Genomic DNA, 18,039 nt, shown 5'->3' with positions numbered 1-18,039 from the left:
CAATTTGAAATGATTCGACCTTTGTGACATGGTGCATTATCCTGCTGGAAGTAGCCATCAGAGGATGGGTACATGGTGGTCATAAAGGGATGGACATGGTCAGAAACAATGCTCAGGTAGGCTGTGGCATTTAAACGATACCCAATTGGCACTAAGGGGCCTAAAGTGTGCCAAGAAAACATCCCCCACACCATTACACCACCACCACCAGCCTGCACAGTGGTAACAAGGCATGATGGATCCATGTTCTCATTCTGTTTACGCCAAATTCTGACTCTACCATCTGAATGTCGCAACAGAAATCGAGACTCATCAGACCAGGCAACATTTTTCCAGTCTTCAACTGTCCAATTTTGGTGAGCTTGTGCAAATTGTAGCCTATTTTTTCCTATTTGTAGTGGAGATGAGTGGTACCCGGTGGGGTCTTCTGCTGTTGTAGCCCATCCGCCTCAAGGTTGTACGTGTTGTGGCTTCACAAATGCTTTGCTGCATACCTCGGTTGTAACGAGTGGTTATTTCAGTCAAAGTTGCTCTTCTATCAGCTTGAATCAGTCGGCCCATTCTCCTCTGACCTCTAGCATCAACAAGGCATTTTCGCCCACAGGACTGCCGCATACTGGATGTTTTTCCCTTTTCACACCATTCTTTGTAAACCCTAGAAATGGTTGTGCGTGAAAATCCCAGTAACTGAGCAGATTGTGAAATACTCAGACCGGCCCGTCTGGCACCAACAACCATGCCACGCTCAAAATTGCTTAAATCACCTTTCTTGTGTATATATACATTCACCTAAAGGATTATTAGGAACACCTGTTCAATTTCTCATTAATGCAATTATCTAACCAACCAATCACATGGCAGTTGCTTCAATGCATTTAGGGGTGTGGTCCTGGTCAAGACAATCTCCTGAACTCCAAACTGAATGTCTGAATGGGAAAGAAAGGTGATTCACTGTGCAGGCTGGTGGTGGTGGTGTAATGGTGTGGGGGATGTTTTCGTGGCACACTTTAGGCCCCTTAGTGCCAATTGGGCATCGTTTAAATGCCACGGCCTACCTGAGCATTGTTTCTGACCATGTCCATCCCTTTATGACCACCATGTACCCATCCTCTGATGGCTACTTCCAGCAGGATAATGCACCATGTCACAAAGGTCGAATCATTTCAAATTGGTTTCTTGAACATGACAATGAGTTCACTGTACTAAACTGGCCCCCACAGTCACCAGATCTCAACCCAATAGAGCATCTTTGGGATGTGGTGGAACGGGAGCTTCGTGCCCTGGATGTGCATCCCACGAATCTCCATCAACTGCAAGATGCTATCCTATCAATATGGGCCAACAATTCTAAAGAATGCTTTCAGCACCTTGTTGAATCAATGCCACGTAGAATTAAGGCAGTTCTGAAGGCGAAAGGGGGTCAAACACAGTATTAGTATGGTGTTCCTAATAATCCTTTAGGTGAGTGTATATATATATATATATATATATCATCTCCAAAACTCTTCACGGCTACCCTTGAAGAAGTGTTCAAGGCTTCGGAATGGAATCAAGATAGATGGAGCTTTGTTGAACAACCAAGAGTTTGTCAACAAACATCGTCATCTTTGCAAAATCACCCAAAGACTTGCAACTACAAATTCAAGAATTCTCTCTCGAATGTGAGTAAGAAAACTGGACTCAAAATTACCTTGAATACGACCAAAAGTTCAACAACTGTTAAGACTAGGAGAGCTGAGGTAGAACAAAAGACACTCGAAGAAGTCAAAACATATGTCTACCTTGGGACTCAACGCAGAAGAAATCTAAAGAAACATGACAACATTTGGAAAAAACTGGCATGTTATTAAAAGGATATGTAGCCATATGTTTAAATAGAAAGTTATTTCACTAATGCATACTACCAGTGCTCATGTATTGCTCTGTAAACAAAACAAAGCAGCATGGAAAGATGCACACTTGGAATTACAAGAAGAGACTGAAAAACAAGTAAATAGATCCAAGAACAAATAAGGGCACTGGGACAGACCAAAGGTGCACAAAAGAAGCTATAGGATGGATCCCAAGAGATGAAAAAATACATAGATGATGTAAAAAGATGGGAAGATGAAAAAAGAAGATGTGCTTGTGTGACCTGGAAAACAGATGGTGTGAATCAAACCAAGTGGAGGTCAAAAAGTCTAGTGATCTATATATAATATCCAGGACCTATTCAATTGATGCAGTGCGAACAGACTGAAAGAATACAATCCTTAAATGTCTTGCTTCAGATGTTTTCTTACTGGAAAAAAATAAATGAATCACTTTAGTTTCAATCACATGGCTTCACTCACTTGAATTTCACAAATAATAACTCCACAACACACACACACAAACATATATTTTATATATATATATATATATATATATATATATATATATATATATTCTCCCACTGATGGAAAATAAAATTTCATAATATCAATACCGAACAGAACATATAAAAATTACAAACAAAAGGCATCTATAAAGAAAATGTACCTTCATTTGGTCTCAAAACTTACAAATTACTATATTTTGGGTTTTTATGGTATATTAAGTGCACTGTTATAAATCTTTTACTTTCATATCCTTTATTGGCCTTTAGAGCAGCATGAACACACGACTGGAACCCCCACTTTATTGAGTTTTTACAGTGTGCTTCAGTTGTTGTTAACTACATAACTTTGTGGTTTCGTAGTCCAGAGAGTTTGGCAACTTGGTACTGAACGTTTGCAAAGACGAATGTATCCGGACCACCTCGCTGGCTGTCAGTTTTAGGCGGTGCCGGAGAAGACAGGCGAAGAGATCCAAGCGCTGCTGACCAGGCGGAGAAAGTCTATTTACACGGTCTCGGATCTCCAGCAGCTGTAGTAACGCCGAGTCCTGTGATCCCTGAGTATAGGGGTAGTCCAGCTGTAGGATCAGATCTCTAATGGCTTCCGGGTCAAAGTGCATGCTGTAACCAAACACCTGTATGCTGTTGATTTTCATGTAGCCCAAGTTCCTTGACGGGTCAACGAACTCCAGAGGTTCGTAATAAACACTATCATTGCCACTGGTGTGCTGTGTCTTAACACGACTCCTCAAGTAGATATGAACTGTTTCAAAAAAGGTTTTCCACTTGTTTCCAAGGGTTAAGGTCCAGTTGAAGCACTCCAGAGGCAGCTCAATCTTAGTCCGCTCCCAATCGGGAAAACCGTTCTCACTCACCGGCATGTACCAACTCTCGGAGTGGCTGCCACCGAACGGATTGACGTACAAGGAGAGTACCGGCTCTAACGTGCTGTTTTTGGTGACACAAATCTGAGCCGAGATACCCAGGAGCATGTGGACAAGATTGGACTTGTACTTGTTGCTCTTCAGGGTGAGGAGCATGCGTTTCCTCCAGGAAGGGTCAAACCAGCTGTTGAGGCGCATGTCATTGCTGATGAAGATAGCATGGACCTCTAGCCTTCTGTCGGCTTTTTGCAGGAGGTATTTCAACTCCAGATCCTGCAGGTCCGTCTCAAAACCCAAGTAGTTTTCGGTGGAGTCGGCGACCAGAGGTTTGCACGTCCCTTGGCTCAGAACGTACCCAGAGTTGCAGCTCCCACAGCGGGTGTGGTTGTCCGAAGCACAAGCCGCACACGCATGTCCTTCTCCAACTGAACATGGTGTAGGCAGCTGGCAGGAGCTCTGGCCATAAGCACAAGTGCAGGAGTGTGTTTCTTCGGAAAACATCCCCAGTTGATTGTTCTCTGAGCAGTAAAGCAATGCCTGGAAGTAGCTGAACCAGTAGGTCTGTGGTCTGCAAGGGAAATCAAGGGACATAGTGTTTCAATGTATGAATAAATACAACATACAATATAATAAAAACAGTATAAATATCATTACGTATTGGGTCTCCCTCTAAGAGTAGTATATATTTGTATGCCTATGATAAAAAAATCGGGTCACACTTTAGATTGAGGTGCTGCTTATGAATGATTTGTAAATTATTATTACATGATTAATAGATACTTTATAAAGCATGAATAATGTATTATAAACTAGTTATACTGTAGTTATAGCAGTCCATGGAATGGTCACAACGTTTAACAGGTAGCTAAAAAGTGTCCCTTTTCACTACTGCTTTGACACATTCCTAATAAAAAAAAAATCAGTTTTGAATCATGATTTCTTAATCAAAGGCACACTTTGTAGCTACCTGTTCGACTGTGGCCATTCTATGTATTGCTATAACCGAGTTATAACTAATTTGTAATGTAGTATTATAAGTATCTATTAATCTATTAAACATTTATAAAAATAAATTGATATGCAGCACCTTATTATAAAGTGTTACCATTTTGGGTTTAAGTTCTAAAGTTGAAACTATGATTCTTCTTCCACTGACAGATTTGTGGTACAGTAGAAAGTAGGCATTTTGCCCTAGAACCAAAAATCAATCATCAATGTGAGCTGCAACGAATGAGCCGTTGGGAAATCTTTCAAGCATTGTGAACAACTCTGAGGCAACGGAAGCCAGTTCTTTATCATAGTTTTTGGCACTTTGTTTTGGAAAAGTTATACTAATTGCACATCTATGCAAAGTAAAAAGTAAACTTGAAATATGACCGCATTACTTGAAGAACCTTTTTTCCAAAGATGAGTAACTTCAGTAGTCTCGAACACACTGCGTTTACCTTTCCCGTGGTAAAATAATGTGGGGCTGCTTCTGACATCTCTTGCTCAGACTAAAGAGCTTGAACACCACTCTCTGAGCCCTCCTGAACAGTGCTTTCATGCTGTTGTCGAGCTGATCGTACCGGCGCTGAAAGCTGATGTCCATCGACCACAGATGTTGTATCGTTGAAATGTTTAAGAAATAGTTCTGTGGTAGTCTTGTCAGAAACATTTTAAATTCATCTGTTAAAATAAAAAATATAATAGTTTACCGCAGCTGCAATATAGTAGTAGTAAAGATTTTTTTTTTATGAATACCGCTACTATTACTACTACTGCTAATAATAATATACAGAGTTACTCCCCACAAATGTAGCATCAGTGTGGCACAATTATGTTTGTTTTTTACCATTATAATATTAGATTTCAGATAAAAAATGTTAGCTAGTTCTTTAATGTAAGTTAGTATGCGGAAAACAAAGAAAATACAATGTTTCAGTTGATTCTCATCATCCAAATTATGTGCCATCTTTGTGTTATGGTTTTAAAGTCCTGTGGGGGATATACTGTATGTTTTAAGTTATTTACTACCTCTCCGCTATCTGTAGTAATCAGGGTTAGGGAACAATTCTCTGTTTCTGCCTGCAAACAGCTTACTTTGCAACTGTGTGCAGTTTGCTGACGGAGCAGCTGTTCTGAATCAGTTTGATATCCTCCATTGAAGGGTACATTTCTGCTCAAGAACACCGTATTATGCAGAATGCCTTCTGTACTCTTGAAAAATAATAACAAACTTTGAACGTAATTGCACTATTTAACAAAATAATAAAATAACAAGGATAAAATCTGCCATTTTAATTTAACTTCAGCAATAACAGTCACAGCAAGATGACCTGGAGTGGCAGTATTACCTAAACATTATGCCAAGTACGCTTATCCGTTTGCGGTTATTACGGCGCTATTCGAAGCGCGGCTGGAAATAAAATCTTTTTTATGGTCGATTAATCTTGCTAGACATATTGCAAAACAAACCGTGCAATACCAATGACGTTTATCTGTCATGTTTTAAACATGTTTTAAGAATGTGTCAAATGCTGTCATTGACAGTAAATAAATCAATGTTATTAATTAATCAAATGAGTTATGTATTGAGATCCTGAAGAATGCACTTTTTTATATGAATTAACTTCTTAGTTTATGTTTGTTTGTTTGGTTGGTTTGTTTTGATAATATTTTTAATTTTCTCATAAAAAAATTGCTTTCAAACCACTAATTGGTATGCATAATTATAACACTATGCATAGGTCTTAGAAAAAGCTCAATGCCGTTGTGAAATCTGAATAACACCACCTACATTCAATTCCATATGCAGCTGGTAGATTATTTTAAGAATGGACTCGGCTTCTTACAAAGGCTGACCTTTAAACACTTATGTAAAAATAACTAAGTGGGCCCCCGCCATTAAGTAGTGTTAAAATATTCCATAGTGAATGCTTTTATTTCAGAGAATAAGAACTTGAATCTTAAATCTACACAATAGAGTAAAATGGAAATGGATTTTTTTGTTTTTATTTGCTTGGGTATAAATAACATACATTTAAAACAATATTGTAAGCATACACTACCGGTCAAAAGTTTTATAACAGCAAAATTTTTCCAGTTTTTATTGAAATGTTTAATTGAGTTTAATGGAAATCAAATATTGTTCGGACAGTTCTTCCTAACACTGTTGCAGAAGTTCCCACAAATGTGTTGCACTTGTAGGTTGCATTTTCTTTCACCTTTCTGTCCAGTTCATCCCATGTTTTGGGTCATTATCTTGCTGTAGGATGAACCGCTGACCATCTAGGTGTATAACAGAGGGTATTGCATGGCGCTGCAAAATGCTGTGGTAGCCATTTTGGTTCAGAGTGCCACTCACTCTTTGCAAGTTGCAGACTCTGGATCCAGCAAAAGAGCCCCAGACCATCATGCTTCCTCCTCCGTGTTTGACAGTTGGTGTCACACACTGAGGAACCATCCTTTCACCTACTAGACAGCGTACAAAAACCCTGAACCGAAGATTTCAAATTGTGATTCATCGGCCCATAAGACCTTATTCCAGTCTTCAGTAGTCCAGTGACGGTGCTTCATGGCCCAGGCAAGCCTCTTTTTCTGATTTTGCATTCTTAGCAATGGCTTTCTTACTGCCACTCGACTGTCAAACCTGCAGCTCTAAGTCTTCTCTTCACAGTTGAAAGTGAGACTTGCTCACTTCGACCAGTGTTCAGCTGTGCTTGAAGCTGTTGTCCTGTGAGCTGCCTATCACGCAAGATGTTGACTCTCAAAAATGTGTCTTCTGATTCTGTTGTGGCTTCGAGTCTGTCAGATCTCTTCCTGTCAGAGTTTCCTTCAGTTTCCAAGTGCCTTTTGATGGTGTAGGAAACTGTACATAAAAACTGCGCTTAAATTTCAATAAAAACTGGGAAAATTGGGGTGTTCTAAAACTATTGACCAGTAGTTTCCATATATAAGAACAGTATCTTTATTTGCCATTTTCAATGTAGTCGTGTTTCACTTTGAAATGGAAGACATATTAAGTCAGAAAGCACGTTTCTTTTGTCTGCACATCTTCGCGTTTCCTTATCTGTCTTTACCTGAATCCTCGAATTCTTTGTAGAGAGTGCTCCAGGTTTCAGTAATCCGAAGTAAGCTGTCCTCCATTGCTTGAATATCCATGTATGGACAGTTGCATTTTGGGAACTTGCGGTCGCACCTGCACCAGCAATCATTACCCTGACAGACAAATCCCCCCTCGGAGTTACAAGCGATGTAATTTAGCGCGGCTTGCACGAAGCGCTCCTTCAGGTAATCTGGCAGTAGGACTTGCAGACCTTATGAATAAAAAGAATACAGGTTTTGTTTGATTGCTTTTTTCCCAAAGAAGCAATCTGATTAATATGTGTATTATTATTTATAATAATAACAATAATAATACAGGCTCCCTCTACAAACTTGTTTCATGGGAGTATGAAAATGAACACTATATAAATGAAGGTGCACTCTTCTGTAAACAATACAACTATACTTAACTATAACTCATGCCTGCTGTTAAGGGTTGTACATAACACAATATTATCAGAATACCAAAGTTATGCAGAATACAGATCTTCCAAGAGGATAATTGTATATGAATACAGTATGCATTTATTATTTGTATCTCTTTTGCTAATCTTACCTTTGACGTTCATTCTCAATTTCACTTACATTTAAAAAAAACATTTCTCTATATATAAAGGTGTTTTCTTCTGTTACCCTGTAATAGGGAATAAAAATAGACACTCTGAGTCAGGAGGTTTCGATTTATTTTCAACAACCCAGACTTTCTAATTTGAGGCCATATTGCATTCTGAGCACAATTCATACAGAGGACATTTCCACAACATCCTCATCCTAAGACGGGTGCTGAATTTGATTTAAGCTCCAGGCTTCAAAAGCAGCGATACCTACCCTGCAAATGAACTTTGTTTTCCGGACTCTGAACCAGAACAGAACTGACAGAATCGAGGTTGTCATAGTTACTGCACCCGAGGGGGCCCGTTCGCATCTCGGTCACCTGGATCACAAAGCAAACAAACAAACAAACAAACAAACACACAAAAACAATATTTAGCCATTTTTCATTTCTGCAAACTGTGTAAGAGCAGCAGCAGCCACTTCTGTATCTGTTAGTCTGCCCTCATGCCCGTACTGCTTAGGAGAGGGCTTCCTGTCACACCGATATTTAACTATACATGGGTTGACTGACCTTTCACAAGGATCCATCAGGGATAGGTAACAAATAAAACGAAACTTAGGGGAGTCAATGTCCTCTGATCGACCACAGGCCACAGCTGGCTGCCGATTTAACTCTCTGGGAATTAAAGGCCAACTGAACAGCATTTCAGCAAAGCATGATTATTAATTAAAAACACTCCTTACTAGTATTCAGATGATGATTTGTTATGTCAAATTTGGAGACTCCAATGGTTTGCAATTAATAAATAAATCTTCACTCTGCTGTAGCACTGCTGAAAGACTTGGCTTTCTGTCCCTGGCAGATTATCTCACACACACAGGGAGCAAATGAAACTGCCCCCGAAGCTCCTAAAGAGACGGGAGAGAGGTGTCTCAGGGAGGACAGGATGGTCCTCGTACGGGGAGAGAGCAGAGACAGATGGGATATAATAATGTAGTCCTCGTTAAAATGTGAGCTCCAGAATGCAAAATAAACTTCTCCTGACTACTAGTTAGTCAGATGCTAATTATGTTTTCACGCACTGCTGTTCAATTGACCTTTTTCCCTTTCCAATGTTTTAGTTTTTCTCATTTTTATCTTCGGCTGGAACTGAAGCGTCTTTGATCTTTTCCTGTTTGTGCTGCAGGTGGAAATTAATTTAAACTTTTGTTGATGTGAGATTTTTAGGCAATTGCGTTCATATTTTTCTTTTCCATTTGGTTTAAAGTTTTTTGGGATTCAAATTTCCTCCGAACTAAACATGGCAAGACTTTCATCAACAGACATAAAACGTAGCTAAACCGCAGCACAGGAAAACTAAAAAAACAAAACACATTTTACTTTCATTTACATTCTTCTTCTTCTCTTCATTGGCCTGTAGATGCAATTATATCTCTGGACAGTGTGCTGCACCTTTCATGTCAGATATGGTTGCTAAATAAAGCTGTCTGTCTTCTTAATGATAATAGTCTCACTGTGCAGGATGATATTGAACACCTATATGAGCCTATTTTTTTTTGTTCTGAGAGGGTAGTCTATTTCAGGCTGTGAGCATTGTATCGATTATAATTACTTCATTATAAATATTCTCTTGCAACTACAAAGAGGGTTTTTTGGCTCTTGTTCGTGGTGCTTAATGATGGTTTAAGGTTTCTGGCCCGTGTTAGATGAAACGTTGCAATAACCTTTCTTGCAAATTCCTCCACTGTTCTCATTTACTGTTCTCTGTATCTCTGTTGCCTATTTTAAACATAACTAGTTGACTCTAAATGTGCCAGTGATAAGTACTGTAGCACACTCTTATTAATGCACTTATCTTCTCAGATTTAACCTGTCAGATGACATTTGATCCAGGGAGAGAAACACAGAATGCTAAGAAACTGCTTTATCCTTCATGTTGACATATGTAGATAGTACAGAGATTCTCTCTATTCTCTAATAATAATAATAATAATAATGTCCAACCAGATAAGAAAGCACAGTTAAAACTATTGGACTCTCTCTCTCTCTCTCTCTCTCTCTCTCTCTGAAAAGTTAAAGGCTGATAGGGTCATCCTGAAAAGTAACCTGCGATAGCATTTTGTTCTTTCTCAGAATTACTGCTTCTGAAACCGCTGACATCTCCCAAGCCACACGAAAGAAATTAGTTGACTGCAAGTGCCAGGTAATTGCTTTTTAGTTTCATAGGTTTGATAAATCATATCAAATATTGTGACCACTGCCGATATTACATTTTTTTTCGTCCTCTGTATTTAGCGTACAACCTACTGAGCATCAGGTTATTTAAGTGAGCCCGTTTCTTATGAACGCAACAAACTTCCCCTGTCTTATCAGCTTCACATTTAAAAGGGATACATTCTGAGGAAGGAGACATAATTGATCATCTCATTAACTTAAAGCTTAGATAACAACTCCATTATTGGGATTGGAGCGAACACAGTAAAACCTTTTAAGAAAGCTTTTAACACCAACTTCTTAATTTTTCCAGCACGGTTAACCATTCTATTTAATTTAATAGAAGATAATGATTTAATTTAGCATGTTCATTATTTCATTATGCATTTTATATTTGTGTTGTAATGAAAAACTCTGTGTTCCTGCCAACACTATGTTCCTGCACTGCTTTCAATGGAAGAGCATTATATATCTCATCACCAATTTAGTGGGTACAATATGACAATGCTGCTGAGCAACAAGGGATTCTCAAATAAAGCCTTTTCAGCCTAAAAGTAGTTTTTATAATGATATATATGTTAAGAACTGTTTGTGATTTTGAATAAAATGTTGTTTTTGTTCATAACATTCGTTCCAAAGCAGTCCAAGTCAATAACAATTCTAAATGAATACTCCTGTATCCGATTGCTTAAGAATTAGCCTGCGCCATGTTGTTTACTCCCATTCACGTGTTCAAAAACATCTAGTGAACATGGATTATCTCAGTTCACTCACCCCATCACTCACTGCACCCTACTCAGAGTGAGGCCAAAGTGACGTGTAATAACCCAAGACACCGAAGAGACATAAACCACTATGACAACTGAGACTCCACGTATAATTACTTCAAGCTATATGATAATTTCCTTCAGGGATGGTACTAAAGGTCTTTTTTTCGGTAGACAGTAGAGCTGTCAGACAATGCCGCGGCCGGGGGCAAGGTTTTGATCATTTGCAGGAGTTTAGCAGACCCCCGAAGACAAATTATGACCAAGCAAATAAAGAACATCAAAACCACGTTAAATATGGTGTCATAGCAATTTGGATTTATGCCACAGTGCAGCTTTCATAAGGCTTGTTACGAAAATAAAATAATAACCGTTCTTGCATAAATTAAACAAGACATATAATAATAATAATAATATACATACCTCCTGGCCCTTACACCTTTTTGATATTGGTAATTCAAGACACACACGTTAGCATTATTAGAAAATGGTAATGTATTACAATTTAATTTGATATGTATACTTACATGTATACATTATATATAAGAAAAAGAGAATCGCAGAGTGAGTGAGTCAGTCCGGAAATTGTAAATGATGCAAAATGCCCCCTAATGTACAGAGTAGCTCGAGTTATTATTTCTACCCAAGCAGCCCAAGCAGAGCCTTCGTGCACTGAAGCGTGGTGACATGGTGACAGAAGTGGGATCAAGAGATTCTGGTCTGAAGTCCCAACACACCGACTGACTAACAGGCTTTTTCACAGAAAAAAGCTGATGTATTTGATGCCGTATAACACAGCATGGGGTATCGCCTTCTGCATAGCCTGCACTAAATCCAGTATGAAATCCATGTGGCAGAATGCTTAATTCGTTCTCCGCCACAAAATTCTGTCATCTCTCTGTAGAAATATGAGCTCTCTCTCTCTCTCTCTCTCTCTCTCTCTCTCTATATATATATATATATATATAAATATATATATAATTTATTTATTTGTTCCCCATGCCTTTAAAACACCCCTGATTCAGCTCAACAAGCCTAGGATCTCTTAACCGATTGAACGGACATGTTGGAAGTGCAACATCAAAACTGGTTCTACTGATTACATAAACACAGAATTGCACATTCAGTTGGTAAACAAACTATATTTTCAGTTATTTTATTTATAGAACTGACAGGATCCAATCCCTCACTGTGCCCACTGTCTGGAAAATTGCAGATTTCTGTCCTCCTGTTTTAAAACGTACATTCGTTTCACACGCTCAGGAGAGACCCCTCACCATAGTGCATCAGATACACCAGCTTGCACCGCCCCCGGTACCGTGTCGGCACTCCTATGAGTCACATGTCCCCATGAGCGACAAAAGAGGCAGCTGGCTCTGCATTGTACCAGTTAAAGCAGGAAGAGGCGGGGTCAGCCTGAGTGACAATGGCCTATATGAACAACAATATCCCATCCCCGTTGGGTAGTGTTCTCAATTTGAAAGATAACGTCATGTTACAAAGGCTGTGTAAAATTACAAAGTGGTAACATTTAAACCCAGTATTGCAGAAACTCCATTTATCTAGATAATTGTACCTGCAAGATGAATTTAAGGCAGATTGGCAGAACAATTTGGAAAATCCTTACAGTGTGCCCATCTGTCTGCCGCCTTTCCCCGTGGATTCCCTCCTGACTGCTCTCAATCCAGTTTTTCTCCAAAAGCAAACCTTTATCATGTATTTATGTGATAAACGTAGAAGGCAGCTAGCTAAAAAATTGGTATAAATGGGTTTTCTAAGAGAAATGTAAGAGTTATTTTTGTGGCAATTGATTCTATATCTTTGAGTTGCTAAATTGTAAAAAAAAAGTTCTAGATATATATTAAAAAAAGAAAGCTATGGGTTTTAAAGTTGATTTCTTTCCAATGCACCACATATTGAAATTCAAAGGGAAAAGCAGTCACCACTACACTAAAATAGGGTATTTCAGTAACAATGCAAATATCTGGACTTCATTGTGTATTAAAAACCACAATGAAGAATTTGTAATTTTTATACCACAACATCTGAATTGTGATGCTTAATCTGCCAAAACATCAGTGCCCTGTCACTGTCAAAATTACATTTTCAAATAACAGTGGTAGACATTTTATATTCATATGTTTATATGTAGCATAGCATTGTGGCTATCTGTAGCCAATATTTTGATTGTTTGTTTGTCTGTTTATCAGTAAATATAATCTTAAACACACAGTTGGTTATGTTCCCAGGTAAAAAAATCCTATCCTATGTGTTTGTTCTTATGAATATGGTTTATAGTCTCTTAATCAAACACCAATGTGCTTGGACGTGATGACTATTTTCATAAACACTTAAAAGACCTGATCTACCTTGATAGAAGTGGAGGCAATCTGAATGTGATGCAGCTTGCGAAGCGTGCTCTCTCTGTCGATGAAGTAGGAGGCGGCGAGCTGATGCAGTGTCTCTAGGGTGACTGAGGAGCTGTTGCTGGCATATTCATTCAGGTCTGCTCTTTTGCTTAGCTTCCTTTTGTCCACGAATATGGTCAATGCCTCTTCTCCTGTGGATGAAAGTCAATGTCACTGACATGTAGAAAGAAACAAACAACTTTGGAAACAAAAAATACTTGGGGAATTGAGTAGACAGAACTGGGAAGAACTTAGATCACTAAGTTCATATTAACAGTACAGGCTACACCAGGTACATATATAACAAGCCAGGTCACCTGAACAACTAGACGGATATATAAATAGTTTACACCGACTAAACATTTCCTTAGTATGCACTGTAATGTAAGACTGCTGGTCGATACAAATCAAATTAATGCTCAAAAAGTTTTCTGTATGTCTGTCAATATATATAAAGGACATTTTGTCTTAATGTGCATTTTTGTTTGTTTGTGTGTTTATCTGTTTTGCTTACATGCACTTTTACTGAGTCAAAACATGTCAAAAGCATCGAGTGATGCCATCACTTGCAAAATTATATATATACAGCTCTGGAAAAAATGAAGAGACCACTTAACATTGATTTCTGAACTTGGAGTGGTCTCAGTTTTTTCCAGAGCTGTATATATGATGTGGTAGTCAGTCATTCCAGGAATTTGCGCATCTCCTGTTTCACTATCAATGTGGGGAAGAAAACTCAATACCTTCACTGTAGCAGTTTCATTATTGAGCCAGTGGGTATGGAGCTCCGAGCTTCAAGCTTGAAGAGTGGCGTACAGTTAATAATGATGTGATGCATATTGCATGAGTATGAGTTGTCAGCTCCACACATCCAATAAAACCCTCTTGATATTGTTTGATAGTGATTCTGTTTGAAAGCAAATTGGTACCAAAAAGTTATAAGGTCTAAATGTCCAGCACACATATTTGTAAACTACAGATAATGTGCTTTCAGAAAAGGCATTGTCTCACATCTGCAAAAAGATGTTTATAGACAATAAACAGAAAACTGTTTTTTTTGCACCTGGGTTAGAGTTGAAATGTGTTTGTATTTTTCTAATTTAACAGAATAATTATTTATTTCTGTGATGATTATTATTTAGTAATGTAAATAGTAGTAGTAGTAGTACAGTAGCCAAACAAATTGGAATGCCTTATTCATTGCAATGTGGATGCAGGTAGCACATTGTGGCTATAAAAACAGTTGGATAAGTCTTGAATTACAAAAACTCCAAGAAGCAGAATACAATGGTTTTAAAATTATTAGAAATTGTTAAGATACGTTTTGACCTGTTTGAACTTTTGATAAGCTTTGATGTTGCAACATTTCCAGCAAAACACTGACTATTATAAATTCATTTACACAAAATAAATGTAATGCTGAAGTGTCTTGGTTGTAGCATTGTTGCATGAATTATTATATGAAGAGGCAAACAGGTATAGACATCTTAGAGCCCTGATGACTGAGTTTGTATGTATTGAATCAAATGCTTTCTCGTAGACACAGTCCAGGCACAGTCGAAGCTCATATTATTTGCAGCTTCTCAATGCTTTTTGGATAACTTGAATATGATCCATCATGTTATATCCGCTTCTGAATCCTGCTTGTTCTCTTGGTTGGGTGGAGTCCAGGGTGTCTTGAAGGAGATGTGTTAATATCTTTGTAAAGATTTTGTACAAGATGTTAAGTAGACTAATGGGCCTGTAGTTCTTGAAATCTCCTGTGTCTCCTTTCTTGTGAAGAAGAAAGATGGTTGTGTTGTTCCATTAATCTGGTATTTATGTAATTCTGAGACACTTTGTGAAAAACATAGGTTATACCATAAAGAACATACATTATATATAAATATATCATCATCATCATCATCATCATCATCATCAGCCTATATCGATCCACTGCTGGGTGTTTCCCCAAGTTGTTTCCACTTGATTCGATCTGTAGTTTCTCTTTTCCTTTCCTCGCCTGCAAAGTGTATGATTTCATCTTCCCATCTTCTCTGTGGTCATATTCTAGGTCTTCCTTCATATCTTGTAATCCACTCAAGAGCCTATTTTGTCCATCTTTGATCAGTTCTTCTTGCAGTGTCTACGGCCCATTGCCAATTTAACATTTTCACTCTTTCAGTGATGGCACAGATTGTGGTTTGTTCTCGGATCCATTAATTTATTTTCCCATTTCTTCGTTACTCCAAGCATGCTCCTTCGTGTGGTCCAGTTTCTGTAACATTTTTGCTTTTAGTGTTCAGGTTTCACAGCCATAAATTAGCACTGGTAGTATATTTTTCTCTCAAGTGAATGGGTAGATTTCCTTTCAACAACTTTCTTCCAAATACACTCCATCCTATTTTCATCCTATTCTCACTGCCGCACTGTATACAGTAATATGTGTGGGATCTGGCAAACTTGCAAGCTATTTATTCAGCAGGTAGAAACAACTAAAAAAAGGTGTGAGTAGCACTAGTCTAATTACAATAGTTTGTCTCTGTGTCACAATGATAATGCCATGCAGCAGTAACTCCTCCATATACCCAACCTAGAAACACGCTCAACTACTTCACACTAATCCTACAGAAGATGAGCTTTGAATTCCCCACTTTGACCAAGCACCCACCCATCCAATGGCAAACTCATACACTTATCTGGCAGCTAGCATAGAGAATTATAAATGTAGAAATCTTTCTACATGGGGTATTCACACCAATAATGCTGTAGGAGCCCACGGATGTCAATTACATTACTAATTGGCATAATTATGATCACTGGGCAGCATTTGCACATTTGCATTGACTCTGGCATTAAGACAAAATAAAAAAGGTTGAGTTCAATATCATCAAAATGTGTTTCTGATTCTGACTACAAACTCATTTACAGCTGTTATGATCATTCAAATGCAGCCGGAGGACTATTGACCCAGACCCAGGTATTATGCTATTGAACAGTCATGAGAGAGAGAGAGAGAGAGAGAGAGAGAGAGAGAGAGAGAGATTTAATATGCAAACATTGTAGAAAAACAAGTATAGCTGAATACAATCTGAAGCTGTAGAAAAAGGGTTGTGTTTTTAGGTCCACAGTAGGAATAATACAAAATAAAACAACAAGCAATATGAGTATACTAAAAATTATTAAGCAGACTATAACTAATGTACCTGCAGGTAGGTCTTCCAGAATAACTATAAAGGGAATACACATATTAGTATTTATTAGTAATGTGTAAAGTCTTGAATAATTGCTGCTGCACAGACATCAGGTGAAACGCAATTTACTGGCAGAATGTGTAATTAGCTTTTGAGTGTGGGGGGCTTTGTCAGGTGGTGCCATCACAGATTAAATGCTGGGGATTACCTTGTGCATGACAGATTCACCGCCCTGAGATCAGTACTGTAGGTCTCTGGCACTATAAAATATAGGCAGGAAAGCGTTTTTTATTTGTATTTTGGATAAATGAGCTTCTGTGATTGCGTTTTGTGAATGATTAGGCAATGTTATGAAAGACAGCAGCACTAAGTTCAGGTCTATCTGTGATCATGTTCAATTAATGGATTTTACGGAAATGTCTGCGTAGTTAATTTTGTGGACAGAAATTCCAAATATCACACTGTTAGCGTTGATACAAAAATGAATAACATGGTGGGCACCAAAAATAATAGATTTGTATGATCAGCCATCATTATTAAACTACACAATCCTTTCTTCTCTTTCTTTGTCCCCCTGATATGAACAAGTTGAATGTCCATCAATAGCAAAACAATACGTATATTAAATGCAACATTGATTTTACCTCCCAGTGTGGCTGACATTAAGAAATGTGTTCCATATTTCTTGATGAGGTTTTCCGTGATCAGTTGGAGGCTCGGTCTGCGTCCCAACAGCCTGATGTTTCGGATCAATTCGGGGGCGAGGGGCAAAGGGGAGCCGAGAAAATCTCTCCGCTCAAGCGCCAAGTTATTCACTTTCCACCGACCAAACTCTCTGCAAAACAAACATTATGACAAAACAACTGCAAGTGAAGAGTAAAGCTACTAATAAAAAAGATATTAGGAAGTTCAAATGTAATAACAGCAAACTGGCTTTTTTAAATGATCACTGATATATTAAAACAACCAGAAATCTGTACTTTATATTTAATGATTTAATTTAGTCTTCTCTTTTTCCGTCTGTCCAAAAAGTATTATGTTTGGTAGCAAACTAAGTCATTGATTATTTTTTGTTATTAAAGTATAATTGAATACTTTTTTGTTTGTTTTATTTCAAAGGTCATATCTAGAACGTTTAACATTGTTCTCATCCTGGGTTTTTCTATTTCATTATTGAATTTAAGTTTGAAACACATTCAAGTTGCTGTTTATGTCTAGTCTATGTTTAGTCCATGCTCAAAGATACTTGTTGATAAGTATTGGAAGTCTCTCTAATTGATTTGTGTGTGACATTTGTGTTGTATGATTTTTGAGCAGGCAGCCAGCATATCTGAAGTGTAATTCTGTGAAAGGACAGCCTCACACCCATTCTGTCAAATCTGCGAGCAATGACAGCAATATTAGTGCTATTGATCCGTTCTCATGTCCTCATCGATAAAATGGTATGCATATTCCTTAAATTTCACATTAAACACTTAAAACCCCTTTGTCATCAAATACAGTAATGTTAATAACAAGTCTCTGCTTAATTAAATAATTGATTTGCCTTTTTTTCCAGGTTAGATTGGCTTACACAGCATGCGTTTTCCCAGTGG

The 18,039-nt window shown here is 38.1% G+C and overlaps 1 protein-coding gene across 1 annotated transcript; it reads right to left on the bottom strand.

The window, feature by feature from the left end:
- Positions 1 to 2,595: 2,595 nt before the first annotated feature.
- LOC136714821 (BMP/retinoic acid-inducible neural-specific protein 3) lies at positions 2,596 to 17,219 on the bottom strand. Its single transcript, XM_066692446.1, has 6 exons — positions 17,089 to 17,219; positions 13,233 to 13,423; positions 8,155 to 8,260; positions 7,302 to 7,538; positions 4,686 to 4,908; positions 2,596 to 3,808 (listed from the first exon to the last, which is right to left on the bottom strand). The coding sequence occupies exons 1-6, from the start codon at positions 17,105 to 17,107 to the stop codon at positions 2,692 to 2,694; spliced, it is 1,893 nt and encodes a 630-aa protein (XP_066548543.1). The 5' UTR covers positions 17,108 to 17,219; the 3' UTR covers positions 2,596 to 2,691.
- Between the last annotated feature and the right edge of the window lie 820 nt (positions 17,220 to 18,039).

Source organism: Amia ocellicauda, chromosome 19 (assembly GCF_036373705.1).
Source record: "Amia ocellicauda isolate fAmiCal2 chromosome 19, fAmiCal2.hap1, whole genome shotgun sequence".
Classification (NCBI taxonomy): Eukaryota; Metazoa; Chordata; class Actinopteri; order Amiiformes; family Amiidae; genus Amia; species Amia ocellicauda.
Note: the sequence above shows the minus strand (reverse complement) of the source record. Positions and strands in the feature narration are given on the sequence as shown.

Excerpts from the sequence above, each read along its gene's own strand:
- LOC136714821 (XM_066692446.1), bottom strand. Across the intron at positions 7,539-8,154 it reads AAACAAAGTTCATTTGCAGG|GTCTGCAAGTCCTACTGCCA; the intron begins GTAGGTATCGCT and ends TTTATTCATAAG. Across the intron at positions 4,909-7,301 it reads CAAAGAATTCGAGGATTCAG|ATGAATTTAAAATGTTTCTG; the intron begins GTAAAGACAGAT and ends TTATTTTAACAG.